The sequence below is a fragment of the Saimiri boliviensis genome, chromosome 2 (genome assembly GCF_048565385.1).
Source record: "Saimiri boliviensis isolate mSaiBol1 chromosome 2, mSaiBol1.pri, whole genome shotgun sequence".
In the NCBI taxonomy this organism is placed as follows: Eukaryota; Metazoa; Chordata; class Mammalia; order Primates; family Cebidae; genus Saimiri; species Saimiri boliviensis.
The window spans coordinates 295,764-323,084 of record NC_133450.1 but is presented as its reverse complement, the minus strand read 5'-3'; the positions used below and the strand labels follow the sequence as shown (position 1 = coordinate 323,084).

At 50.9% G+C, this 27,321-nt stretch overlaps 1 protein-coding gene across 2 annotated transcripts; it reads right to left on the bottom strand.

Moving 5' to 3' along the window:
- Window positions 1-91: 91 nt before the first annotated feature.
- On the bottom strand, window positions 92-27,321 carry CHRNA3 (cholinergic receptor nicotinic alpha 3 subunit). Of its 2 annotated transcripts, none has more exons than XM_010330817.3 (6): window positions 27,056-27,321; window positions 25,201-25,340; window positions 25,042-25,086; window positions 23,451-23,560; window positions 13,896-14,907; window positions 92-2,305 (listed from the first exon to the last, which is right to left on the bottom strand). In XM_010330817.3, the coding sequence occupies exons 1-6, from the start codon at window positions 27,129-27,131 to the stop codon at window positions 2,177-2,179; spliced, it is 1,512 nt and encodes a 503-aa protein (XP_010329119.2). In that variant the 5' UTR covers window positions 27,132-27,321; the 3' UTR covers window positions 92-2,176. The 2 variants fall into 2 exon arrangements, with proteins under 2 accessions (XP_010329119.2, XP_074248687.1); XM_074392586.1 differs by lacking the exon at window positions 92-2,305 and adding an exon at window positions 10,336-10,526.

The following is a 27,321-nucleotide window of genomic DNA, read 5'->3' as shown; positions in this document are numbered from 1 at the left end:
ATGGATCACCTGAGGTTAGGTGTTCGAGACCGGCCTGGCCAACATGGTGAAACCCCATTTCTACTAAAAATATAAAAAATTAGCCAGGTGTGGTATCAGGTGCCTGTAGTCCCAGCTACTCAGGAGACTGAGGCAGGAGCATCGCTGGAACTCAGGAGGCGGAGGTTGCAGTGAGCTGAGATTGCACCATTGTACTCCAGCCTGGGCAACAAGAGTGAAACGCCATCTCAAAAAATAAAATCAATAAAAAAACATATTCAGGTTTAAAGGATTCCGTGAGAAAATAATCTTCCAGGATTGAAGACGGTATTCCAATCGGCAGCTAACGCTCTTTGGAAGGCAGAGGAGACCTTGTCTAATTTGCATTTTATTGTAGGCAGGTGTTTAATGCCATTTACTGAGTGAAAGCCTAGTGTGATGAATTTAAATTGCTAGCTACCTTAGCTTGCATACATCCCTGATCCTTCTTACACTCCCATTGCTGTTACTTCAGATTTTTATACATAAATAAATTTTTTTTGAGACAAAGTCTCACTTTGTCGCCCAGCCTGGAGCGCAGTGGCACGATCTCGGCTCATTGCAACCTCCGCCTTCTGGGTTCAAGCAGTTCTCCTGCCTCAGCCTCCAGAGTAGCTGGGATTACAGGCGCATGCCACCACACCCGGTTAATTTTTTGTTTGTTTGTTTGTTTGTATTTTTAGTAGACACAGGGTTTCACCATATTGGTCAGGCTAGTCTCGAACTCTTGACCCTGTGATCTGCCTGCCTCTGTCTCCCAAAGTACTGGGATTACAGGCATGAGCCACCGCACCTGGCCTACATAAATAAACTTTATTGACATCTTCCTTTTGACTTATTGAAACATGAGTCACAGTGGGCTGCAATTCTGTCCATTTTATTTTTGTATGGGAAAAACATAACTAGTGAGACAAGATTCAAACAGTCTCTGTGAATCATCTGTCAGTGACAATGATCATGTTAAGATTCAGAAGCATAGTATGTGATATTCTTTCTTAATAATTTGTCTAAAGCAATGTTTCTCAACCATGGGCAGATATGCCTCCATTTAACAATGGAGACATTCTTGGTTATCATAACTGGTGAAGAAGTAGGGTATGTTATTGGCTTCTAGTGGGTTGAGGCCATGGTACTGCTAGGATACCCCCACTTTGTCCCAACACGTACTTATCCAGCCCAAAATGTCCATAGTGCTAAGGCTGAGAACCCCTGTTCTAAAGGTCCATGCTATGGTCTGAATGTGTCCTCTCCAAATTCGTATGTTGAAACCTAATCCAGAGTGATTGTCTTAGGTAGGAGGTGGGGCCTTGGAGAGGTGTTTAGGCCATGAGGGCTCTGCCCTCATGAATGAGGTTAGTGCCCTTGTAAAATAGACCCCACAGAGCCAGCTAGTTCCTTCAGTCATGTGAGGACACAGCCAGAAGGCACCCTCTGGGGAAGAGGAGCCTCACCAGACACCAAATTTACTGATGCCTTGCCTTCGGACCTCCCAACGTCCCAAACTCAGAAATAAATTTCTGTTGTTTATAAGCCACCCAGTTTACGGTATACTAAGACAATTTATTAATAATGAACAACTAGGCATGATTTCTCATTGTATAATTTAGAATTATGCAAGAGAAATAGCTGAAGCTCTCTGAAATGGAAGCACAGCCTTTAGATCCAGTAAAGAATGAGAAGTGCATTGTAAGAAATGGGTAACAGTGTAGGATTGCTGAGTTAGTATAAAACTCCAAAGAGATTATGAGCTAACTAAGAAGAATCACCGGGCGATCTGTAGTGATACTGAAGTGAATGACTTTTCATATTTCTGAACAGCATTTTTCTATCCAGTTATGTCTCAACAACTAAAAAAAGGAAACTTTTATATGTATGTTCCACAGCACAGCATACGACATCACGTAGAATAATCACATTTTGACATCTCTTTACCATACTAAGAAGGCTAAATGTTCATTTATCCATAATAAATACTCTTGACATTTTTTCTGCATGATTCTTTTTTTGACGAAAACCAAGACAACTGGAAAATAAGTACACCTTGAAACGCCGTAAACAAAGCCGGTGGCATGAAAACAGAAAGCACATTCCTACTGAGAAGCAGCCTCCTCCTGGAGGGACGCGAGGAAGTCTCGCAGGCGGGCACACAGCTCAGTGCTTACGCGTCTTCCCTCGCCATCAGGGGTTGCAGAAACAACCCGGCTGTCCCTAGAATGCACACCAGGGTGAAAACCCACAGAAAAATGCGATCAATCACCATGGCAACGTACTTCCAATCATCTTGAATCTGCAAAACAAAACAAAATGATAAGAAAAAACGTGGAGGGAAAGGCAAAATGAATACATTCTCAGTACTGAAGATTTAATAGATCTGTTGCAGTAGTAGAAGTCATTTGTCTCTATATGTAATAAGCCTTTTTTCCCCCTAATTGATATAGTCTGAGGAAATCTGCCATTCTCAAGTTTCTCTTTATGCAGGAGAGAAAGAGGTATAAAAGATTTGTCTTGTTAGATCTGTTTGAAATCAGAAGTTTCCTAATATACGCATAACCTAGTTTTTCTAAATTGAATTCGAATTTTATAAAGTTAGTGAAACTAGTTACTTAGGCTCCCGTGGAAGGATTCTGTGCCTTGGTTAGAATGGCTAATATAGTCCAACATAATCTACCCTTGTTTCAAAGTACTACTTATCCAGCTGTAGATAGAAATTTCCAGCTGGCCGCAGTGGCTTATGCCTGTAATCCCAGCACTTTGGGATTCTGAGATCACCTGAGGTCAGGAGTTTGAGACCAGCCTGGCCAACATGGTGAAACCCCATCTCTACTAAAAATACAAAAATTGGCCAGGAGTGGTGGCACATGCCTGTAATGCTAGCTACTTGGGAGGCTGAAGTTCGAGAATGAGAAATTCTTGAACCTGGGAGGCAGAGGTTGCAGTGAGCCGAGATCACACCACTGCGCTCCAGCCTGGGCAACAGAGCGAGACCCTGCCTCAAAAACAACAAAATAAATTTCTTTATAATATCTGTTCCAAAACTGAGATAAGCACATCAGGGCAAGTCCATCCTCATCACTCGTTCCTTCCCGCTGCCCTCTCCATGATGCCTACGTGCTCAGAAGTCATTTTTACTTGTAAGGCCGAAGTATCATGGAATACTGTGCAGCAGGCTGAATGTCAGAAATGATTGCTGATAATGATGTAAAATGTAGGAGGAAAAGCAATACCAATTGTATATAATACAGCTTCAATTTAGGCTTGAAATAGGAAGGAAAATTGTATGGTAATTATACTCCTAGACAATTCAGAAAGCAAAGAAGCCATAATTGAATTGAGAAGGAGAGAACCCATGAATCAGCTGATTTTGAAGCAATAATCACATAAAAAAGAGGCGGCATGTAATTTATTAATTTAAGTCTACTGAAATGGGCTGGGAGAGGAAGATTTTATGTTGCCACTGTGAGCTGGAGTAAATGTGTCCCCTTGGTAACACTATCATCATGGGGAAAATTAGAATGATGATGCTGTATTTTCCATAAGGTACTTTGTTTGAATTCCTAAGACTGGTTTCTGTGTGCTTCAAATACACCTTGGGATGTGAGATTCTTGCCCACCCCTTACTGGCCACCTCCTAAGGCTCTAGGAGGCAGAGGGGTGGGAAAGCAGAGACTTGGAGACAAACTGATGAGAATCCCAGCTCTGCTCCTTTCAAGCTGTGAGAACCTGGGTCAATTCCGTGACTGCTCTTAGCCTCAATTTCCTCATCTGTAAAATGGGGATAAGAACAGTACCTCCCTCAGCAGGCTGTATCTGAACAGAGTCCTGAATGAATGGAGCCTAGTGATACTAATGTGGGTCTGTAAGATGACCCTTACTCAAGTCTCATGAGGAAAGATGAGACTTGGGTCTTACACATGAATATAAATTGTGCTGCGGAAAGAGCTAGCTGGACAGAAACTTTATATTCAATTTTTTTTTTTTTTTTTTTTTTTTTGAGACAGGGTCTCGCTTTGTTGCCCAGGCTGGAGTGCAGGGGAGCGATCGTGGCTTACTGCAACCTCAACTTCCTGGGCTCAAGTAATTTTCCCCACTCAGCTCCCTGAGTAGCTGGAACTATAGGTGCATGCCACTACACTTGTGTGTGTGTGTGTGTGTGTGACGGAGTCCACTCTGTCACCCAGGCTGGAGTGCAGTGGCACAATCTTGGCTCACTGTAACCTCTGCCTCCCAGGTTCAAGTGATTCTCATGCCTCAGCCTCCCAGGTAGCAGGGGTTACAGGGTTACAGGCACATGCCACCACCCCCTGGCTAATGTATTGTATTTTTAGTAGAGATGGGGTTTCATCATGTTGGCCAGGCTGCTCTTGAACTCCCAACCTCAGGTGATCCACCCACCTCAGCCTCCCAAAATGCTAGGATTATAGATTTGAATCACCGCGCCTGGCCTGATTTTTTAATTATCTATAGAGACAGGGTTTCCCTTAGTGGCCCAGGGAGGTTTTGAACTCCTGGGCTCAAGTGATCCTCCTGCCTTGGCCCCCCAAAGTGTTGGATTACAGGCATGAGCCACTGTGCCTGGCTTATATCTAACTTCTAAAGTCTTTAAAGCTTTGTGTATTTTCTGATGAGTCACAAATAGATGAATGTTTATGGCAAAGTAGCCCAAACTGGGAGCTGGCACAGAAGCAAGAGAAGACTACTTTTAAGACCCAGAAACCAGGAAGGTGCAGCCAGGACAAGGTTACCTGGACTGGGGGTGGCAGCCCTGAGCAGGGGGAGGGGCTTGGTAGAGGGGACGGCTAGGGAGAGATCTTTGTTCCCCAGCCTCTTTGCCTCTTTAGTCTGACACGCCCAGCCCAGAGATGCAGGTTCAGGGGGTCCCTCGCGAGCCCAGCAGAGCCTGGCCAAAAGGAAAAGCAGAACTGAGCTGCCCATTGGCTGGTGGAGACCGAGGCTTTCCTCCCCCACCTTGTAGCCCCCTGATTTATTTCTCTTCTTATTGTCATGCCTTTTTTTTTTTTTTTTTGATACGGAGTCTTGCTCTGTCATTAGAATGGAGTGCAACGTCGCAACCTCTGCTCACGGAAACCTCCGCCTCCCGGTTCAAGCGATTCTTCCGCCCCAGCCTCTTGAGTATCTGGGATTACAGGCGCGCACCACCAAGCCTGGCTAATTTTTTTTTTTTTGGTATTTTTAGTAGAGACGGGGTTTCACCATGTTGGCCGGGATGGTCTCGATCTCTTGACCTTGTGATCCGCCTGCCTCGGCCTCCCAAAGTGCGAGGATTACAGGCATGAGCCACCATGCCCGGCCTTTGGCATGCCTTCTTAAGAATGTTTATGGATAAATGTTTTTCCAAAGGCTAAAAAGGCCAGGTGTGGTGGTTCACACCTTTAATCCTAGCACTTTGGGAGGCCAAGGCAGGAAAACTGTTTGAGTCCATGAGTTTAAGACCAGCCTGGGCAATACAGTGAGACCCTGTCTCTTCAAATTAAGAAAAAAAATTAGCCGGGTGCAGTGACACACACCTGTAGCCCCACCTATTTGAGAGGCTGAGGTTGTAGGATTGCTTGAGCCCAGGAGTTAGAGGCTACAGTGAGCTATGATAACTCCACTGCACTCCAATGTGGGTGGCAGAGCAAGGCCCTATCAAAGAAATTTTTAAAAAGGCTAAAAATTTTATTGCAGCCTCACTTTTACTTTATTTATTTATTTTGATAGAGATAGGGTTTTGCCATGTTGCCCAGGCTGGCCTTGAACTCCGGAGCTCAAGCGATCTACCCACCTCAGCCTTCCAAAGTGCTGAGATTACAGGCATGAGGCACCATGCCCAGCCCCTCACTTTTATTTTAATTTATTATTATTATTATTTTTAAGAGATGAGGTCTCACTATGTTGGCCAGGCTGGTCTTGAACTCCTAGCCTCAAGCAATCGTCCTGCTTTGGCAATGCAAAGTGCTGGGATTACAGGTGTGAGCCGCTGTGCCTGGCCGTAGCCTCACTTCAGAGAGACAGAAGCTGGATACAAAAACTCTTCAGCTAGGACTGAAGTTCCACACATCAAGGACCAAACAGCTTCAGTCCAACAGGAGGGACTTGGAGGAGATCAGAGCCAGGGAGGTCATGAGACATTCCTTGAGGGACGAGGCCATCTGGAGGGAAGGCAGCACCCCTGGAAGGTGATCTAGCTGAGTTTGTGGCGGTGTAGACCCTCTGCATCTGAAAGTCTGAATTTCAGCCCCTCCCCAAACACAATTCAGAAAGGGTGGCTGACCCCCCAGGAAAAAGTGAGGTTACAGGCCCCAAATATACCAACTCAGTTATTTAAAATGAAATTCATAGATTTAAAATAAACATAAGATATCAGAGACTATTAGAAACTAAGGAACACTCAGTTTTACAGAAGAACCGAGTGGAAATAACAGGTGTGAAAAATAGAGAAGTTATGATCAAGAACTCAGGACATGGGGTAACTGAGAGGTGGGAGGAGAGACTGTGGCTCTCCTGGGAGAGGTGAAAAGTACTGAGGAGATGAGAAATGGACAACACAAGAGACGCCGATGTATCCAGGTCAGTGCAACAGGGGCTCAGGGAAGAGAAAGGAGGGGTGGGAAGGACTCTACAGAAATCCGAAGTTGGAATCTCTCAGAATTAAAGACGGCAACTTCAGAATGAAATGGCTCATACCAGTGCCAAGCAGATTGGGAGAGACCTACCCAGACATTCCCTACAAATAGAAAATTCGAATAGCTCCGAGGCAGAACCCATTATTCAAAAAGGACCAACACTCAGACTCACTTAAAACTTTTTTTTTTTTCCCCAGGCTGGAGTGCAATGGTACCATCTTGGCTCACTGCAACCTCCACCTCCCGGGTTCAAGTGATTCTCCTGTCTCAGCCTCCCAAGTAGCTGGGATTACAGGCCCTTGCCACCACGCCCAGCTAAATTTTGTATTTTTAGTGGAGACCAGGTTTCGCCATGTTGGCCAGGCTGGTCTCACACTCCTGACCTCAGGTGATCCGCCTGCCTTGGCCTCCCAAAATGCTGGGATTACAGGCATGAGTCACCATTCCCGACAGACTTAAAACTTTCCAAAGTGACACAGGTGAAAAGAACGTGGAGCAATATTTAAGTATTTAAGGAAGAGAATTTCAACCCTAGCTGAAGTGTCTAACCTTAGTTGAAGAGTTTTTGTAGCCAGCTAAACTCCCTCTTTAGAGTGAAGCCATAATAAATGTTTTAGCCTCCAGGCTCCAGAAGGTTTACCCTTAAAGAATCTTGAGAAGGCATGCCTGTAAGAAGGGAATTGGCTGGGAGTGGTGGCTCACACCTGTAATCCCAGCACTTTGGAAGTCTGAGGCAGGAGGATCGCTTGATCACAGGAGTTCAAGAACAGCCTGAGCAATATAGAGTCTGTCTCTACAAAAAAATTAAAAAATTAGCCACGCACGGTGGAGCCCACCAGCAGTCCCAGCTACATGGGAGGATCACTTGAGCCCAGAAAGCTGGGGCTGCAGTGAGCCGTGATTGCACCACTGCGCTCCAGCATGGGTGACAGAGCAAGGCTCTGTTTCAAAAAAAACTTATTCCTAAAAAAAGAAAAATCCAGGGGACACCATAAGATATATGTGAAGGATCAGTAAACTTGGTAAAGTTCACTGCAGACTTAAAAAAGGGATGGCCAACGTGAATAAGTAGATTCATAAAAGTCCTGAACTGAAGCTCTTGGAGTAACTAGAGCAGCCAAAGGCGGAAACTCTATGGAGGGGTCAGAGGGGAAGGAGAGTGGATGGGTGTAAGATAGACTGACACATATAAGACACTGATCAAGGGAACTAGGAGATGGGTTTAAATCAGAAATAGCAACAAGAGAGTAAATATAAAACACATGTGGCACATTACCTGTTCGATATAAAAAAGGAGTAAATGGAAAATGTGGCGTAACTGTAACCCTGTTAAACAGTAATTATAACACATGTAAATTAACAAATAATTGATCAAGGGCCAGGCTCCAATTGGAATGAATTAAATCATATCTATACCTATATCTTTATCTCCCAACCAAACAGAAAAAAAAAAAAAAAAGGTAGAACAGCCTCAGAATTACCAGCTGAAGATATCATGGCTGGGTGGCTCATGCCTGTAATCCCAGCACTTTGGGAGCCTGAGGTGGGCGGATCACCTGAGGTCAGGAGTTTGAGACCAGCCTGGCCAACATGGTGAAAACGTGTCTCTACTACAAATACAAACATTAGCTGGGCGTGGTGGTGTGTGCCTGCGGTCCCAGCTACTCAGGAGGCTGAGGCAGGAGAATCGCTTGAACCCAGGAGGTGGAGATGGCAGTGAACGGAGATCATGCCTCTACACTCCAGCCTGGACAACACAGCGAGACTCTGTCTCAAAAAATTAAAAAAAAAAACAAAGGATCCTGGCTGGGATCAGTGCCCACTTCTAAGACCTAGACAGCGACTCCTACAGGGTGCCAGTCACCGAGTGATCAGCCATCAACACGACTGTCAACAGGGAGTGCTTCCGTGTGACCACAAGCCAGCTCCCTAACCGGTTTTCTAACTTGGTAACCCAATCCTAGTCCTGACTCTGAACATAAAGTATGATTGCTAATGACACTCCTGACTAATAAGACCAAATGTGAGCCTGTGGGGATGACCAATGTGAACGATGTGGGCTACGGCAGAGCCTCAGGTGCGCCTCCGGGTCCCTGGGCTCCCCTGCTCAGCAGCCCCGTCCCGGGCTCATGGGCAGCCGCAGGAAGAGCAGGCTGGGAGGGGCTGCTGTGGCTGTTCACCTGGCAGGATGTCAGGGGCAGCCACTCCTTCCCCACTTACGTCTCCCGTCCTCTTACCCATCTCTCCATTAACACTGACTATAACTTAGACATTTCGGTTAAATAAGACCAAGGGCCTTCAAAACCTTTAGTAGGTAAATTATGGTTGCAGGTGGTGAGCTCGAAGTCCAGGGCCCGCTTGGCATCCATCAGCTCCTGGTGCTCACGCAGCTGCTGTGCCATGGACTGCTTGGCACGCTGCAGGGCGGCCTCCAGCTCGGACCGCCTGGCATTGGCATCCGTAATGGCCAGCTCCCCGCGCTGCTCAGCATCCGTGACGGCGGCTTCAGGGAAGCCCTCTGGCCTTTGAGACCCTCAGTCTCAGCCTGGAGCCGCTTGACGTCCTGGTTCATCTCGGAGATCGCAGTCTTTGCACGCGGCGGGTCATCCTGTGCTTCCCAGGCGGCGTCTGCAGCTCCTCGTACTTGACCTGGTGCAGGCTCTCGGCCTCCGCCCGGCTGAGGTTGGTGATGTCCTCGTGCCGCCTTGACCTCAGCGATGACGCTGTCCGTGTCCAGGGAGCGGCTGCTGTCCGTGGACAGCACCACAGCCACGCCTGAGATCAGGCTGCAGCTCGCGGGTCCCCTCGTCACACAGCTGCCTGAGGAGGTCGGCATCGTCATCAGCCCTTCCAGGAGACTCCAGCTCCACCTTGTGCATGGACGCTCCATCTGCCTCCTTCTCGATGAGGGCAAATTCACTCTCATCTCCGTTCGCTGATTGACCTCGTCCTCCTACTTGTTCCTGAAGCTCCCCACCAGCGCCTGCCTGTTGCCAAGCGCCGCCTCCAGCCTCAGCTTCCCCGGCCCAGAGTCTCAGCTGTTGCCACTTAGCTCTCTCACGTGTTGTCCGCGTGGCTCTGAGCCGTCTTCTGCTGCGGCTGGAGGCTCCGCTTGGTCTCCAGCGCCTTGTTCCGCTGCTCCAGGAACTGCACCTTGTCCGTGAAGGAGGCAAACTTGTTGCTGAGGGTCTTGATCTGCTGCTTCTCCTGGGTGCGCACAGCCTGGATGCTGGGGTCCACCTCCAGGTTAAGGGGCCTCGGCAGGCTCTGGTTGATCGTGATGGCAGTGATACCGCCCAGGCCCATGCTGCTGGTCCCGCCACAGCCTCCACCTAGGCCACCCCGGAAGCTGCTGCTGCCCACTCAGGAGAAGCTGGAGGAGCCGATGCGGGCACCGGGCCCACTTGTGTATGAGCAGCTGCTGAAGGCCCGGGGACCAGAAGTGGACACCCTTTGGACTTCTGGGTCACCCTGATGGACACGGTGGAGGCTGGAGTGGAGGCAGGCTGGCTGAACCAGGCGGAGATTCAAGAAGCAGGGGAGAAGCTGCTTCTTGGTGTGAACAATTTTTTTAAAAAAGAACAGCCAGGAAGGCTGAACACTTCCCCGACCTTAGGAGCCAGAGTGTGTCATTGACAGGCTCCCAGCGCCCGCAGGAGATGCTCTGGGAAAACAGCCTGGGCTTCAGTCTAGGCTCCTCAGAGCCAGGGCCAGTTAAAACCAGCCAAGCTGGAGCCAGAGATGCAGGAAATTAACATATCTCTGAAACACTTTGTGTAAAAGTCACTCAGGGAAAGGGAATCCTTCCGACAGCTCCACTTTCCCCAACACGTGCTGCTTTCTCATAGACAATCTGGTGGCTTGCTGGCCAGATTTCTGCCTTCTCTGAAAAAAAAAAAAAAAACTGGAAAATCCAGCAATAATGGGCTCATATGCCCATGTGGAAACATGACCAGAGGTGAGCAGTAGCTGCCCCTTGAGACGGACCATGTGCCGTCAGTTTGCCACAGACCCCACCACTCCCTATCGCTGAATTCAGGCCATTTCACCAATCTATCTGCCTTGTATTTAAGTTTATGACCTCTCTTTTAATTGTAAGTTTTTTATATGTCTGTCTCTGTGCCTTAGGCCCTTCTGAAACTCTAACTCCTTGTATGGTATCTAATAAATAATTTTTAGAATACAAGTAATTTCTAATAGCCTGACAAAGGAGGATAGAGTATGGGTACTTAGATCTCGACCTTTAGTGAATAATTTTTAAAGCAGGTGAAGGATAAAGAATGTTTGCAAAATTACCAGTATTAGACAAATAGATTTTCACTGATCATTTACTTGTAATTGCTTATGATGTCCAACAACTACTTTGACTGAATTTAAAGAAATGCCTGACTCTTCCGCTAAATTACTGGGATCAGCTGGAGGTTTTGCGCCATTACGGTCACAAGACATGCTCACAGTTGCTCTGATGAGTGGGGGTGAGGAGGTAGGGGCGGCTGTGGCTGCCTCCCTCCTGTCCCAGCCACTGTGGTACGCCTGCCACAGCTGAAGAAAAGAGGCTCCATTACAATGAAACGGACATACTTTATCAATATTAATTACCTACAGTGGGTCAAGAGATAACGTTACCTGGTAATTAGCTCCTTGCTGATAAACAACTTAAGGCAGAGACACTTAATTTTAAAGCAGAGCTTCTCATAAAGTCGTCGAGTGTGATCCTGGTAACATGGAATAACCAGGCACGTGACATTATTTAGTGTCAATCTTTCCTGTTCTTAGTACTTGACATGAGTTCCCCGTTCTTAAGTTCAAGCCCAAGGTTTATGGAGAAAACAGAAGTAAGTTCAGTCAAAAAAATGGGCCGGGCACGATGGCTCATGCCTGTAATCCCAGCACTTTGGGAGGCCGAAGCGCATGGATCAACTGAATTCAGGAGTTTGAGACCAACCTGACCTATGTAGTCAAACCCTGTCTCAAAAATAAAAAATTGGCCAGGTGTGGTGGCACATGCCTGTAATCTGCTACTTTGGAGGCCGAGGCAGGAGAATCGCTGGAACCCGGGAGGCAGAGGTTGTGGTGAGCCGAGATCACACCACTGCACTCCAGCCTGGGCAACAAGAGTGAAACTCCACCTAAAAATAATAATAATAATAAGGTTGGGCACGGTGGTTCACACCTGTAATCCCAGCACTTTGAGAGGCCAAGGCAGGTGGATCACAAGGTGAAGAGATCGAGACCATCCTGGCCAACATGGTGAAACCCCCTCTCTACTAAAAATACAGGATGTAGCTGGGTGTGGTGGCACGCGCCTGTAGTCCCAGCTACCCAGGAGGCTGAGGCCAATGATCCAGCAATTCCACTCCTAGGTATAGATCCAGGAGAAATGAGCACATACATTCACCAGAAGTCATAAATGTTTGTAGCAGTTTTATTCATAATAGCCTCAAGTTAGAAATAACTAAATGTCCAACAAATGTAAAACAAATAAACAGAAGATAGTATTATAGTCATATTGTGGAGAATTACACACTAATAACAAAGAAACAGAAACAAAAACCTCAAGATATTATGTTCAATGAACGGAGTCAGACACGTAAGAGTTTATATACTATGTGATTCCATTTATATGAAGCTCAAGAATAGGTAAAACTGGCCAGGCGCAGTAGCTCACACCTGTAATCCCAGCACTTTGAGAGGCCTAGATGGGCGGATCACCTGAGGACAGAGTTAAAGACCAGCCTGGCCAAAATGGCAAAACCCCGTCTCTACTAAAAAATAGCTGGGTATGGTCGCACATGCCTGTAATCCTAACGACTCGGGAGTCTGAGGCAGGAGAATCGCTTGAACCTGGGAGGCAGAGGTTTCAGTAAGCAGAGATTGTACCACTGTACTCTGGCCTGGGTGACAGAGCAAGACTCCCTCTCAAAAAACAAAACAAAACAAAAGAAAAAAACTAGGTAAAACTAATCAATATCAAAGAAGTCAGGATAATGGTTCTTTTTAAAATTAATTAATTAACTTAAGAAAGGACCTCACTGGGTCACCCAGGCTAAAGTGCAGTGGCATGATCATGGCTCATTGTAACCTTGGCTTCCTGGGCTCCAGTGAGCCTCCCACCTCAGCCTCCTGAGTAGCTGGGACTACAGGCACGTGCCACCGTGCCTGGCTAATTTTTGTATTTCTGTTAGAGATGGGGTTTCACCGTATTTCCCAGGCTGGTCTTGAACTCATGATCTCAAGCCATCCACCTGCCTCGGCCTCCTAAAGTGCTGGGATTACAGTTGTGAGCCACTGAGCACAAGCCAGGATGGTGGGCATGAAGCAGGGAGGAAGATACTGACTGGCATGCTCACCGGGGAGCTTAGTCCAGGAGTCTAAGACCAGCATGGGCAACATGGCAAAACCCCATCGCTACAAAAAAATGTAAAAAATTAGGGCATGGTGGTGGGCCATCTGCAGTTCAAGCTACTCAGGAAACTGAGGTGGGAGAATCGCTTGATCCCGGAGGCAGAGGCTCCAGTGAGCCAAGATGGCTCCACTGCACTCCAGCCTGGGCAACAGAGCAGGACCCTGTCTCAAAAATAAATAAATAAAAATTGGCCAGGTGCGGTGGCTCATACCTGTAATCCCAGCACTTTGGGAGGCCAAGGCAGGTGGATCACAAGGTCAGAGATCAAGGCCATCCTGGCCAACATGGTGAAATGCCCTCACTACTAAAAATAGAAAAATTAGCTGGGCATGGGGGCTCATGCCTGTAGTCCCAGCTACTCAGGAGGCTGAGGCAGGAGAATCACTTAACCCAGCAGGTGGAGGATGCAGAGAGTCGAGATTGCACCACTGCACTCTAGCCTGACAACAGAGTGAGCGTGTGTCTCGATAAATAAATAAATAAATAAATAAATAAAAATAAAGTAAAAATAAAACTCTGACCTCAGTTAACCAATAGTAACTGGAGGTCGCCTGGCCCCATGCCCTTTCCCAGCCTCGACGCTGCTCTCCTGGCATCAGGTGTTTTCAGGGTGCAGCCCACTTCAGGGCACCACATGCTACGAGCTTTCTCGTCCCATTTTAAGGATGAGAAAACAGGCTCAGAAAGTCAAGGCAACTTGCCCAAGGACATATAACTGTCTTACCACAGGCCGCTGACCCTGGAGTCTAATTTCTTAAGCCCCACTCTAAACCTTGCCCCGCAAAGAACCCATGAATGTCTGCTGAATCACGAATGGATGGCCAGCGTATTGATAGCCACGTCCTTACCTCTTTGGCTTCGTTTTGGGCCTTCATATTTTCAGCAATGTACTTGACACTTTGGATGGCTTCTCTGATCTCTGGTGACAAAGCAGAGATCGACAGCACAGCGTCCACCGATTCGGAACTGGAGCTTCTCGTGAGGTTGGCACTGAAATTGGAGATTTTGATCCTGCGGTGGCGGCAGCGGCCGCACACCCCGTCCCGGCAGGGGGGGCCGTCTTTGCAGCCTTTGCCTTCTGCGCGGCTGAAGCAATTCAGATTTGAGAGCTCGGCGCCGTACAGGGGCCTCGGCTTCCGCGCGCCGCCCTCGCTGCTGCTCGGCCTGGCCATGAACATGACCCTGGGGAGCAGGTTCAGGAACACGGTCTTCACCCAGGACGGCATCGTGTGTGTCGTCGGGGTTCGGTAGTGCACGTTCAGCACGAAGACGGTGATGACGATGGACAAGGTGACGAAGATCATGGTGAACAGGAGGTACTCTCCGATCAGGGGGATGACGAGCGAGGTGGACGGGATGGTCTCAGTGATGACCAGGAGAAACACCGTCAGGGAGAGGAGGACCGAGATGCACAGCGTCACCTTCTCGCCGCAGTCGGAGGGCAGGTAGAAGACGAGCACCGTGAGGAAGGAGATGAGCAGGCAGGGGATGATGAGGTTGATGGTGTAGAAGAGCGGCAGCCGCCGGATGTACAGCGAGTACGTGATGTCGGGGTAGATCTCCTCGCAGCAGTTGTACTTGATGTCGTGCTTGTAGCCCGGGGCGTTGATGATGGCCCACTCGCCGCTCTCCCAGTAGTCCTTGAGGTTCATGGAGGAGCCGATCAGGACCAGGTCGATCTTCGCCTTGTCGTACGACCAGGAACCGAACTTCATGGTGCAGTTCTGGTAATCAAACGGGAAGTAGGTCACGTCAATTTTGCAGGAGCTCTTGAAGATGGCCGGAGGTATCCACGTCACCTCCCCAGTGTACTTGAGTAAGGCTTTGGTCTTGTCATCCACCTGGAAATCCCCAACGGCACTGCAAAGACAAGCAGGGGCGACACGGGGCCATCAACGCCCGGGCGTGACAAGCAGGGGCACCGTGACACGGGGCCGTCAACACCTGGGCGTGACAAGCAGGGGCACCGTGACGCGGGGCCGTCAACACCTGGGCGTGACAAGCAGGGGCACCGTGACACGGGGCCGTCAACATCTGGGCGTGACAAGCGGGGGCACCGTGACACGGGGCCGTCAACACCTGGGCGTGACAAGCAGGGGCACCGTGACACGGGGCCGTCAACACCTGGGCGTGACAAGCAGGGGCACCGTGACACGGGGCCGTCAACACCTGGGCATGACAAGCAGGGGCACCGTGACACGGGGCCATCAACACTTGCACATGCAGTGGTCAACTCGTCCAGCTTCTCATGATAATGATTTGGAAAGCAGTGGAGGATGAGAGCTGAAAGTGCCATAAACCGTCACCTGAATCCCAGGCCCATTTACCAGTGGGGATACTGAGGCCCAGCTCCGTCCCCAACAACAATGCCACCAGTGCATCCCACAACACAGCTCCCAAACTGATAGGTAGACAGAGACTCCCAAAGCCCCAAAGGGGATTTTTCCCCCTTTATTTTTTATTTTGATCTATCTATTTATTTAGAGGCAGAGTTTCGCTCACTGCCCAGGCTGGAGCGCAGGGGTGCAATCTCAGCTCACTGCAACCTCTGCCTTCCGGTTTCAAGCAGTTCTCCTGTCTCAGTGTCCCGAGTAGCTGGGATTACAGGCACCCACCACCATGCCTGGCTAACTTTTGCATTTTTAGTACAGAAGGGGTTTCATCACGTTGGCCAGGCTGGTCTCGAACACCTACCCTTGTGTTCTGCCCACCTCAGCCTCCTAAAGTGCTGGGATTACAGGCATGAGCCACCGCGCCCGGCCTTTCCCCCTTTAGTTAAAGACATGGGATGAAGGTTATCCTCCTGGAGCCTGGCGCTGAAGCAACCTTTGGGACTATTTGCCACCCAGGGTTCCTGAGGTTTGGCCCTCTCCTCATTCAGTCTGCACTGGGTGCCGGAAGCACGTGTGAAACAAGACTGTGGAGCTGGAAGGGGCTGCACAGACCACCCGTGGGAGCCCACTCCCATTAAACCGAACCTCTTCAGATGGGTTTACGATTTCTAAACCCTCTCTCTGGACCCTGACTGGACCATTCCTCGTACTGCCACCCCTCCCCACCACTCTTCCCAGCACTGTTTTACGGTAATCACGGTTCTTGCTTCCTCGAGTCTTTCAAATTCACCATGACAGGTCTCTTCACTTTCAGCGTCACTATCTGTCCCCATTTTCCACCCATGTTTCTTCTCCCTTCCTTTTCACTATGTGTACCCTGACTTTATATTCACATAGAAATCCACATTTTTCTTTCTTTCTTTTTCTTTTTTGAGATGGAGTCTCATTCTGTTGCCCAGGCTAAAGTGCAGTAGTGATTTCAGCTCGCTACAACCTCTGCCTCCCGGGTTCAAGTGAGTCTCCTGCCTTGGCCTCCTGAGTAGCTGGAATCACAGGCATGTGCCATGACACCCAGCTACTTTTTGTATTTTTAGTAGAGATGGAGTTTCATCATGTTGGCCAGGCTGGTCTCGAACTCCCAACCTTGACTGATCTGCCCATCTCAGCCTCCCAAAGTGCTGAGATTACAGGCTTGAGCCACCGCCCGGCCTTAGAAATGAACATTTTTCTAGGAATGGCCTTGTAGGTTTGTCCGACAGAAGATCCACTGATGATGGTCCCTGCTGAGTCGTGCAGTGGGCATTCCGTCTGCGATGGCCAGATGAGGCCCGCTGAGAGCAAGGCGGGTTGCTTCCACAACAGCCTGCCTGCCCAGGAGGCTCGGGCACATTCCTGGGATCAGCCCTATTGAGTTTCTTAGCCTTGTGAAGGCATTTACACCTTCAAAGGGAGCAACCGCCAGACTCCTTTGCCTTGTACCTGAAGAGCTGAAGAGCAATGACAAAGCCTAAACATTGAGGGAATCCCTGTGCTGCTCATGTTGGATGGGAACCCGTGAAAACACAAGGGGATTGTTCTGGTGCGCATCCTTCTTCCTTGCTAGTCTCTCCTGGGCCTCGGTTGAGCAGGACGATCATCACCCATGAAGGCTCAATGACAAAGCCACTACCTAGCTTTCCTTTGGTTAGCTGGTTTGCCCCCAAAGGCGCCCTGCTGTTTATACATCCTTAGCCCCCACTTCCCTCCCACCATGCCCTTAATTCCATACAAGAGTATCCCTAGCTCCCGGCTCCAGGAAAAAGGGAGAGGTATGGGGTGGGGTGGAGGTGAATATCCACACCCCCCCAGGTGGACTGACCCGTGTTCAGCATGGAGGGGCCCCGGAGAGTGCTGGGCTAAGCAGAAGGTTGGGAAGACCCTGGGGAAGGCAGAGCCCGCCGGAACCAATGCCCCCAGCATCCCGGATCAGCAGAATGTCAGAGTGGCAAGGGAGCCTCAGAGCCCAGGGTCTAGTCCAGGGACTGGGAAGCTGTGGCCCTAGTTCTGTAAAGAAAATGTGGGGGGAAGAATGCATTGCCCTTTCTTGTCTATTATCTATGGCTACTATTGAGCTCCGAGGTCAGAGGGGAATAGCTGTGGCCGTGACTTTACGATCCACGACGCCTAAAATACTTATTCTCTGGCCCTTTAGAGAAAACATTTGCTAGCCCCTGCTCTAGTCCAGTGCCTTCATTTTGCCAAAGAGAAAACTGAGGCTCAGAGGACAGGAATGATTTCTTCGAGACCCCACAGAGAATCTATGGCAGAACATTGGCCATTCAGAACTTGGGTCCCCAAGTAAGGAGACACGGAAATGTGTGCATGTGTCCAGAGAACAGACACTGGACGTTAGCTACGCTTGGCTGACGCTCATTTCTGGGGATCCTGGTCACTGCGGCTGCTGCCCACAGCACCCCTGGGGTGTGTCTGCCTAGATCAGAAGGCCTGTGTTCTGCCTGGGGCCGTGTCGACCATCATATCTCTGCTAACAGGAGACAGAGAACACGCAGACCCAGCTCGGGACTGGGGTCTGGCACAGCGCCGGCCACATACAGGGCACTTGGTAAATATTTGTTGACCTAACGAATTTCCAAAAAATAAATGAAAGCCGGGAGCAGTGGCTCACGCCTGTAATTCTACCACTTTGGAAGGCCGAGATGGGCAGATCACCTGAGGTCGGGAGTTTGAGACCAGCCTGGTCAACATGATGAAACCCAATCTCTACTAAAAATACAAAAATTAGCTGGGCATGGTGCTGTGCGCCTGTAATCCCAGCTACTCGGGAGGTTGAGGCAGGAGAATTGCCTGAACCCAGGAGGTGGAAGTTGCAGTGAGCTGAGACGGTGCCACTGCACTCCAGCCTGGGTGACAGAGTGAGATTCTGTCTAAATAAATAAATATCACACCCAGAGACAGCTGGCAGCAAGGGACAGCAGAGGTGGGAGGGGCTGGAGCAACGTACTGCCAAACCATGTGAGGCAAGTAGAAAAGGTGGCGTGGGTGCGAATGATCAGCTGAGGTACCCCTGCCATGCAGGGGGCATTTAAGAACAGAAGTTGGGGGCAGGGTGGTGAGGGCTCCGAGGAAGATCATGGTGGCACGGGTTTTTTAAATCTCTCTAAATTTCTTCAGAAAAATAGGGCAACTGGGGTGACGGCAAAATAACAAATCTGATCACATCACAACCAAGTCCCGACGCAGCGCCTCGGGACCTGAGGGTGTGCGGTCAGACCAGCACCGCCAGCAGGACCTGTGGGGCCCGCTGAACCCACTGCTGTTCTTAAACGCCCCGTTGGGCAGCGGCACCCCGGCTCATTTGCATCCACACTCATTTTGGGTCATGGTTTTAATTGCCCCGCATGGTTTGGCAGGACGTTGCTCAGCTCCCTCCCACCTCTGCTGTGCGATCAGCTGCCGGGCAGAGGCAGCCGGGGGAGAAGAAAGAAGGGTCCTCATGTCCTAGGAGCCTAAGAGTGCCAGACGCAGACGTCTCCAAGAAGTGGCTGCCCCTCAAAAGATGAGGACCGCACTCTGCGTTGAATGTTCAGCAAGGGGAACAATGGAACAGACAGGGCTCCGCAGGTTCCAGTGTGTGGGCAAGAATTTAAAAAGCCCGTGGGAATCCACTTACGGTCTGCAGAGGTCGGTCAGGGCTGGCGTGGGCTCTTGAGGAAGTCAGAAACGCCTCCCAAAACCTCCCTGCCGGAGGACAGGGACCCACTCAGAGAAAAAGCTGCCTTTGTAGGATCCAAACTCAATGGGGTAAGAAAGCAGGGGTGAGAGGATAAAGAAGGTTCAGAAACTGAGGCCAGCGTCCAGAGGCGGCAGCTCGTGGAGGTGCCGTGACTGAGCACACCACGGTGTCAGGACTATGGAGACTGTGGAGGTGACCATGCAGAGAGACCAGTGTCACCTCACGGTAGCCACCCATCTTCTCCCATTCCCTCCAGGAACTCGCCGTAAAAGCACAATAAGGCCATTTATTTCGACAAGAGCAAGGGAGCCTTATGAAAACATATGGTAAGAGAAAAATACGAAAACAAGTAACTAAGTAACACACACGCAGATAACAGCGGCTACAAAGACAGAGCCACCAAGCAGATGGAGCGGACGATAACAATCTGATATTACAAATTAAGTGAAAAGAAACTAAGAAATTTTTAGAAACTGTGAAAGAGCCACAGAAATCAGAAAAGATAAGGGATCATCTGGTGAAACAACAGAATGTGTAAAGAACTAGAAGAATTTAAAGAATTAGGAAAAAGGAAAAAAAATTATTTTAGAAATAAAAACAGAAGAAATATAAGAATAAGCAGGCCAGATGTGGGGGTTCACACCTGTAATCCCAGCATTTCGGGAGGCCGAGGCAGGCAGATCACTTCAGGTCAGGAGTTCGAGACCAGCCTGGCCAACATGGTGAAACCCCGTCTCTACTAAAAATACAAAAAATTAGCCAGGCATGGTGGTATGACCTGTAAGCCCAGCTACTCAGGAGACTGAGGTGGGTGAATAGTGGAATCTCTGCCTCTATCTGGGACTCTGTCTCAAAAAAAATTTTTTTTCATAAAAGGATCAGAGAAGCCAAGAATTTTACACCTAGCCAAGTTTCTTAAAAGTATTCTCTAAAAGGGTTACAATGAATTATGAACTTCAGAGAATGCAGAGTATACAGTGTTCATGAACACTTTGAGGACTATCAGCAAATGAACTGTAGAAAACAAAATATCATAGGAGAAATTTTGGTATTGTGTTAAAAAATGAAGAGAAATCCTTAACAGAGGGTCAATCCTGAGCAACTGAAGGTCTAACTAGGAGAAGAGAGAGAAAATGAGTTGGATGATTTTCTCTAAATGTTATTTTCAGCTTCGGATTTCAAGGAGATTCCTTATGAAATTTTCTCCTCTCCACATCCAATTTGAAGCATTTCACTATGCCTGCCGTTATTGCTAAAACCATACATCCTATAGTACTCCAGCTGTTCACTCAAGATTGCCAGCAAGAAAATGGCTATAAAACCCAAAACATAAGATTAAAATTTGGGCTCATTTTCTTAATTCTAGCTTAACAAAAATTCTCTACACCCTGCCCGCTTCCCTTAAGAGCATTTGAACCATGCGATTCCTACGACAATTCACAGTGTAAGAAAAAATAATCTGCAAGCCAGTTAAGTTTATATTGTGCCCCAGTTCTTTGACGACCAGCTTACAAATACAAATTATATGGAAATAACATATTTGGCCAGACGCAGTGGCTCACATCTGTAATCCCAGCACTTTGGGAGGCCGAGGAGGGTGGATCACGAGGTCAGGAGTTCAAGACCAGCCTGGCCAAGACGGTGAAACCCTGTCTCTACTAAAAACACAAAAATCAGCTGGGTGTGGTGGTGGGTGCCTGTAATCCCAGCTACTCGGGAGACTGAGGCAGAGAATTGCTTGAACCTGGGAGGCAGAGGTTGCAGTGAGCCGAGGTTGCACCACTGGGCTCTAGCCTAGGTGATAGAGTGAGCCTCCATCTCAAAAAAACAAACACACACCATATTATAAGTGGCGTGTTTCCTTGGGAAAATAGTAAATTAAACATGGACTGTCTTTGCAGTGAGTTAAGACCCCCTTTTGTTTTTGCCAGAGACCAGAAAGTAAGATTCAGCATGAAACACAGCATCTCCAGTCCTGATGCTAATTGTAAAAACGACTCATACTAATAGAAAACATTATTTTATACTAATGTGGCATAAAAATCTAAACATATTTTTAGGCATTAAAATCAGAATAGACTCATTCTACATGAAGTGTTTTGCTGAAAACTGTTTAAATGTTTATCTAAAAATAGAGCACAGGTTCAAAAGTGATATCCTTCAACACCTAGGACGAATGAGCACACTGTAAAATATCACTTAAAATCGACGTCAGTCCAGTGAAAGAGCTTAAAGGTGGAAAGTATCAGTTTCGTGTGGATTTAAAGAAAAAAAAGTGTTTCAGAGGTGCGATGATGAGCAGGACCAGCCTGGCAGAGGAAGAACCTTTGCAAGACAGAAAGAGGAGAGGCCTCCCAAAAGCGGCAGGAAGATGCGTGTCCCGGATCCAGAGGAGACTGGAAGGGGCCCCCGTGAGGGACCGGCCAGAGAGCAGCTTCCCTAGACGGCAGGAGCCAGGGATGTCTTTTTCGTTCTAGACTCGTCCTTTCGAAATGCGACCTGGATGCAGCCACCCAGATGGGCTGGGAGCACAGGGCCCAGAAAGCTTGCCCTAGCCTGTACATGGGAACCCCACTTGACATACTTGGGGGGCCATCAATCCTTTCTCCAAGGCCCAGACCTTTCCCCAGGGAGAGGAGACCTGGAGGGCAACTGTAACAGGGTAACTGTCTTATGGTAGGTTTGCTGCTGGGCGAGTAGAGGTTTGAGGACATAGGTGGAGACAGGCTGGGGTGCCCAGTTCAGTCCCCTGATCACAGCTTCAGCCTCCTGCATCCATGGCCCACAGCGGCCCCAAAGCCACAGTGGATGGCAGAGAACGCCCCAGGCCTGGCTGTGCCACACACCCACTCTGGGTCTCGGTTCTGATTTGTGAAATGTCAGGGACGGGCCAGATCAGGAATCCCCGAAGCAAGCTGGTCACACAGCCCCCAGGACAGCTTTGTGAAAACACCCATTCCTAGGCCCACCCAGACCCACGGGCTCTGTTTCTGTGGGGCGGGACCTGGGGTCAGGCATAGAGATTGTTTGGATAATGTAATACTGATTAGCTTTAGAAAAGACAATGAAGAACAAAGAAGAAAATATTTTGAGTGTCGGCACCTGTATTTTTTTTCACTGCACCCAGGCTGGAGTGCAGTGGCGTGATCTCAACTCACTGCAGCTTCCGCCTCCAAGGTTCAAGTGATTCTCCTGCCTCAGCCTCTGGAGTAGCTGGGATTACAGGCACGTGCCACCATGCCTGGCTCATTTGTTTTGTATTTTTAGTACAGAGAGTTTTGGTATGTTGGCCAGGCTGGTCTTGAACTTCTGTCCTCAGGTGACCACCCATCAAGGCCTCCCAAAGTGCTGGATTACATGTGTGAGCCACCACACCTGGCCAAGCACCTGTATTCTTAAAAAGCTCACTGGGGCCAGGCACGGTGGCTCACGCCTATAATCTCAGCACTTTAGGAGGCCGAGGCAGACAAGATTGCTTGAGGTCAGGAGTTCGAGACCAGCCTGGCCAACATGGCAAAACCCCATCTCTACCAAAAAATACAAAAATTACCCAGGCGTGGTGGCACATGCCTGTAATCCCAGCTACTCGGGAGGCTGAGGAAGGAGGATTGCTTGAACCCAGGAGGCGGAGGTTGCCATGAGCTGAGATCGCACCACCGCACTCCAGCCTGGGCAACAGGGTAAGATTCAGTCTCAAAAAAAGCTCCTTGTCCTTAGTAACGGTGCCAGTCCGCAGGCTGGGAACTCTAGGATCACACAGCTCAGGCCACGATCTTCTCCAACACCCTCATTCTCTTCCAAAGAAAAGGCGAAGAGGAACCGTTTACTCCCTTCATGTCTATTTGCACAGAGCCACTAACAGATGCGGCATTCCAGGAGCCCCCAGCTTCTCAGCCTTCCCCCACCACACATCATGGTTGGTCCTTGGCCCATGGATCTTCCCAGCCTTATGTCCCACAGTCCAGCCAATGAGGTCACCTTGGCTGCCCACGACATACTCTCCTGCCTTCCTGGGCCCTCCTCTGCTCCATCTCCCTGTCCTGAGATCTTCAGGACTCACTTCAAATGCTAATTCTTCCCTGAAGCTTTCCCGATGCCCTCCTCCGCCCACTCACGGCCTCCTTTGAAGCTACTCAGCACACTGCTGCTGTCTGTGGCTCACCGGCATCTCTGGTGCCTGGTATATAGTAGTTGCTGAATACATACCTGTTGAATGAAGAAATGAATGAATCTCTCTTAGAAAAGGCCAAGGAAGGCCAGGTTTTAAACCAGGAAAGCCAAGGACCCGGAGCCCAGGCTGACAGCCCTGAGAGAGCACGGGCCCCCTGGCACCTTACTTGTTATACAGCACAATGTCGGGCTTCCAGATCTTCTGGGCAGGGACACGCATGAACTCCGCTCCCCCGTAGTCCGAGGGGTTCCACTTCAGCTTGTAGTCATTCCAGATCTCAGGGAAGGAAGCAGGGAGGGAGGAGACAGTCACAGAATCAGTCGAGTTTTACTTCTCTTGGCACCACCCATCTTGGTGACTCCCCACCCCTGTGGCATGTGGCCAAGCTGCGTCCATGCCGTGATCACATAGCTCAACTTCTCCTGGGGGTGCAGCGCGGCAGAGACCACAGGGCTGGGCCTGTGGGCTGCCTCCTGGCACTAGGGGAGCCACTGCCCCCAGGACTGTGAGCAAGCCCAGCCCCTCATCAACCAAACAGGACCTACTGGAGCTTTCTCTGGCCACTTCTAGTGCCAGGAGGAGCCTCCTGGACTCCTTGCACTGGGTCTAGGTCCATGTGCCTGCTGTTTACAGCCTCTAAATGGCTCTCCCAGGGGTGTTTTCCAACACAGAACTCTCTTTCACCCCAAGATTCAGCAAGGCTGGCCTCTGCGAGGTTCTAGGGGAAGAAGCTATGATCCTCACAGGGCCTAGGAGGTGTCTGGGTGCGGAGGGTGGGGGTCTCAGTCCTCAGCACCAGAGGAGAAAGGGGTGAGGCTGTGGCCACAGAGGGAGCACGTGAATCAGGTACTGGGTGGGGCACTGTGCCCGTCTGGCTCTGCAACCTCCTGGGGATGAAGGCTGTGTGTACTGAGTGCTCAGCCGGCCAGGCTTGCAGAAGGGTCACCAGCAGGCCAATGGGCCATTACGTCTCTTGGCAAGTCTGGACACGGCGTCCCTGAGGAGGACGCATGGAAGGCCATTTCCTGGCCTCAATCTGAACAGGAAACTCTACTCCCACCCTACCAACAATAGCAGCGTCTGATTCTGACTTAAGAATGAGGTTTTGGGCCGGACGCAGTGGTTCATGCCTGTAATCCCAGCACTTTGGGAGGCTGAGGTGGGCGGACTGCTTGAGCTCAGGCGTTCTAGAGCAGCCTGGGCAACATGGCGAAACCCTGCCTCTGTAAAAAATACAGAAATTAGCCGGGCATGGTGGCGCACGCCTGTGGTCCCAGCTACTTGGTAGGCTGAAGCAGGAGAACCGCTTGAACCCTGCTGGTGGAGGTTGCAGTGAGCCGAGATCGCGCCACTGAACTCCAGACTGGGTGGCAGAGCGAGATCCTGTCCGGGGAAAAAAAAAACCACAAAACCAACTGAGTCTTTAGCAAGAAGGAGAGAAGGAGGTCGGCTCAAGGACCACCCCAGGGCTCGGGCTCCTTCAGTCCTGTTGTGTGAACATGGAGAATGTCTTTCTCCAGGCTGCAGCCTGTCCATCTGGAACGTGTGGGGTCGGGCCCTACGGTCCTTCCAGGGGGGCTGTAGGACCGTGCATGTGGCCTCAAGCCTTAGAAGAGAGCGATCTGCCAGTCAGCGGATCCCAATCTGGGTTCCACAGACGTGAATGAAGCCTGGTCCGTGCGCCCCGCTTGGTTCACCTACAGCAAACAAAGCAGTCACCACCAGGGGGCAGCGGTGCCCAGGGTCTGGTCCCTCACCTGCTTGAGCCACAGGTTGGTCTCCATGATCTGGTTTACTTCATCCTAGAAAAAGGGATTAAAGTCGACAGGAGAATCGCCAAAACAAGGCTCATTCTGGGAAAGGCTCCTCCCGAAGCCCCGGCCCCCATGGCCACGGCTCGCGGCTCCAGCACTCACCACCTTCACCAGCTGAGACATGGACACCTCGAAATGGATGATGACCGGGTCGGACACGTTGGCCACAGGCCGGATGATCTCATTGTAATCTTCAAACAGCCGCTCGAAGAGTCGGTGCTCAGCCTCCGAGGCCCCGGCCCCTGGAGGAAGCAGCCTCGTCAGTCCACGGGGGAATCATTGCTTAACCTGCCCGGCCCAGCCCGCCAGCAACATTGCCTATGGACAGCGTCTCCTCCACCTGTGGGGGGCTCTGTGGACCGCTAGACGTTCAGGCTAGTCCTACCCCGTGGGTTACAGACTGGGAAACGGGCCCCAGAGGGGCGGGAGTCTGCCAGGTCACACACATTCCGTGAGAAGCGCAGAGGCTGCAAGCCCAGGCTCTGCAGCTGGGCAGATCCGGCGCAAATCCTGACAAATCACTCGTGAGCTGTGTGAGCTGAGGCAAGTGGCTTAACCTCTCCGAACCTCAGTGTCTTCATCAGTCCAAATAAGGATTATAAACGTATCCACCTCAAAGGGTGTTGAGAAGGAAGTGCACAGCTTGGTGCTGTGGTAAGAGCTCAGCAACTATTTGCGATCCTTTCCTGGGTTGTTACTGCAGGGCGGGCATGTGGTGCAAATGCTGTCTGCCTAGGTACAACCACTCCCTGCTTCCACGACGGAAAGATGGCCGCCCCCCCCAACCCCCCCCCCTCCACCAGGGGCAGGGCCACTCATGGTCACCCAGGCCCAGGTCTCTGGGAGAACGCGGCGTGGGCGTCTGGGCCTCTCTTGCCTTCCATCCCGTAGGGGTTTGGCCACCAGCCCTCTTAGAAGCCAAGAGGCTATGTGGCTCCCGTGATCTCGTGCGCTCCCCCAGCTCTTGCTGATGCTGTCTTCACATCCTGATCAACGACTCCGACCTCTCTGCAGCCCTTGGGCACCCCTCTTTGTTTCTAAGCCACACCCAGCACAGGCGAGGCACACGGAGTCGGCTGTCTTCCAGCTTCCACGTACAGATCTGGGGGCAGCTTGGGGAGGCGGGAGGGGAACCCTCCGGGAAGTTGAATCCAACTTCCTCAGGTCTTGAAATGCGATTTTTGCCTGTTCTTCCCCTTCTCTTCCCCAGAGTGAAAGGAGGGTCCCAGGCAGGAGCTCAGTTGGGAACGTGTGGCGTTCTGAATAGCGGAGGCCTCGGCACCGAGGGCAGAAAGCGCTCTGGGCGCACAGCCGCACAGCAGACCGCCGGCCCGGCCCGCCAGGAGCTCCCTGCAGCCCTGCCTGGTCCCGGACCCCCGCTATCCACCAGCCCTCCCGGGCACTCAAGAGCCTCCCAGCGGCGGGCCAGGGCCCGCTTCCCCCAGCAGTCCGGTCCGGAGAGCGGGAGGAAGGCGGGAGGCGCCGTCCGGGTGGAGGGTCCCACAGCGACGCAGCCTGGGGCGCCGGGCGAGGACCGGAGGAGAGGCTGGCGCGCCGGCTCCAGCCCCAGTCCGGAGGCGACTCCCCTCTCCCCGAGGTGGCCTTGGCCAGGTCTTTAGCCTTCTCTGGCTACAATTTCCCCATCAGTCCGTCAAATGAGGAGGTGGGCGGGATGGCCCGGGCGCGCCAGTTCGGGAGTCAGTGCGCGGCGCAGGGCGACCGGCAGCGCGGGGACGCGAACCCCCAGTTCCTGCGCCCAAGACGAAGGACCCGGTCCCGACCTCCCCATCACCCGGCGCCTACCAGCGCCCGCCAAGTGACTCCCAGGTTTGCCGGTGGCTAGGGGCGGGGAGTCAGCCGAAAGGGAAAAGGGCACCCCGCCCAAGTCGCCGCCGCGCGCGAGCGGGTCTGCGCGGGTTCCGAGTCCCCTCCGGAGCCCTGACGCCGGTGCGCGTACCTGGCAGCAGACACAGCAGCAGCAGCAGCCGCGGCGACGGCAGCGCCCGGGGCGGCGAGCGCGGGCGGGAGCCCATGGCCGGTGCCGCGCACTCGGACGGTCGGAGCGGGCGCGGCGGGCGCAGAGGCGGCCTCTTCCCGTGCGGCTGCAGCCCAGAGCCCGGACCCGGAGCCGTGCGAGCCGGGACGCGCGGGACTCCTCTCCGCTTCGCCGCCGCTGGGCTTCCGGCGCCCTCGGACCCGCGGGAGGACAGGAACCACCCAGAG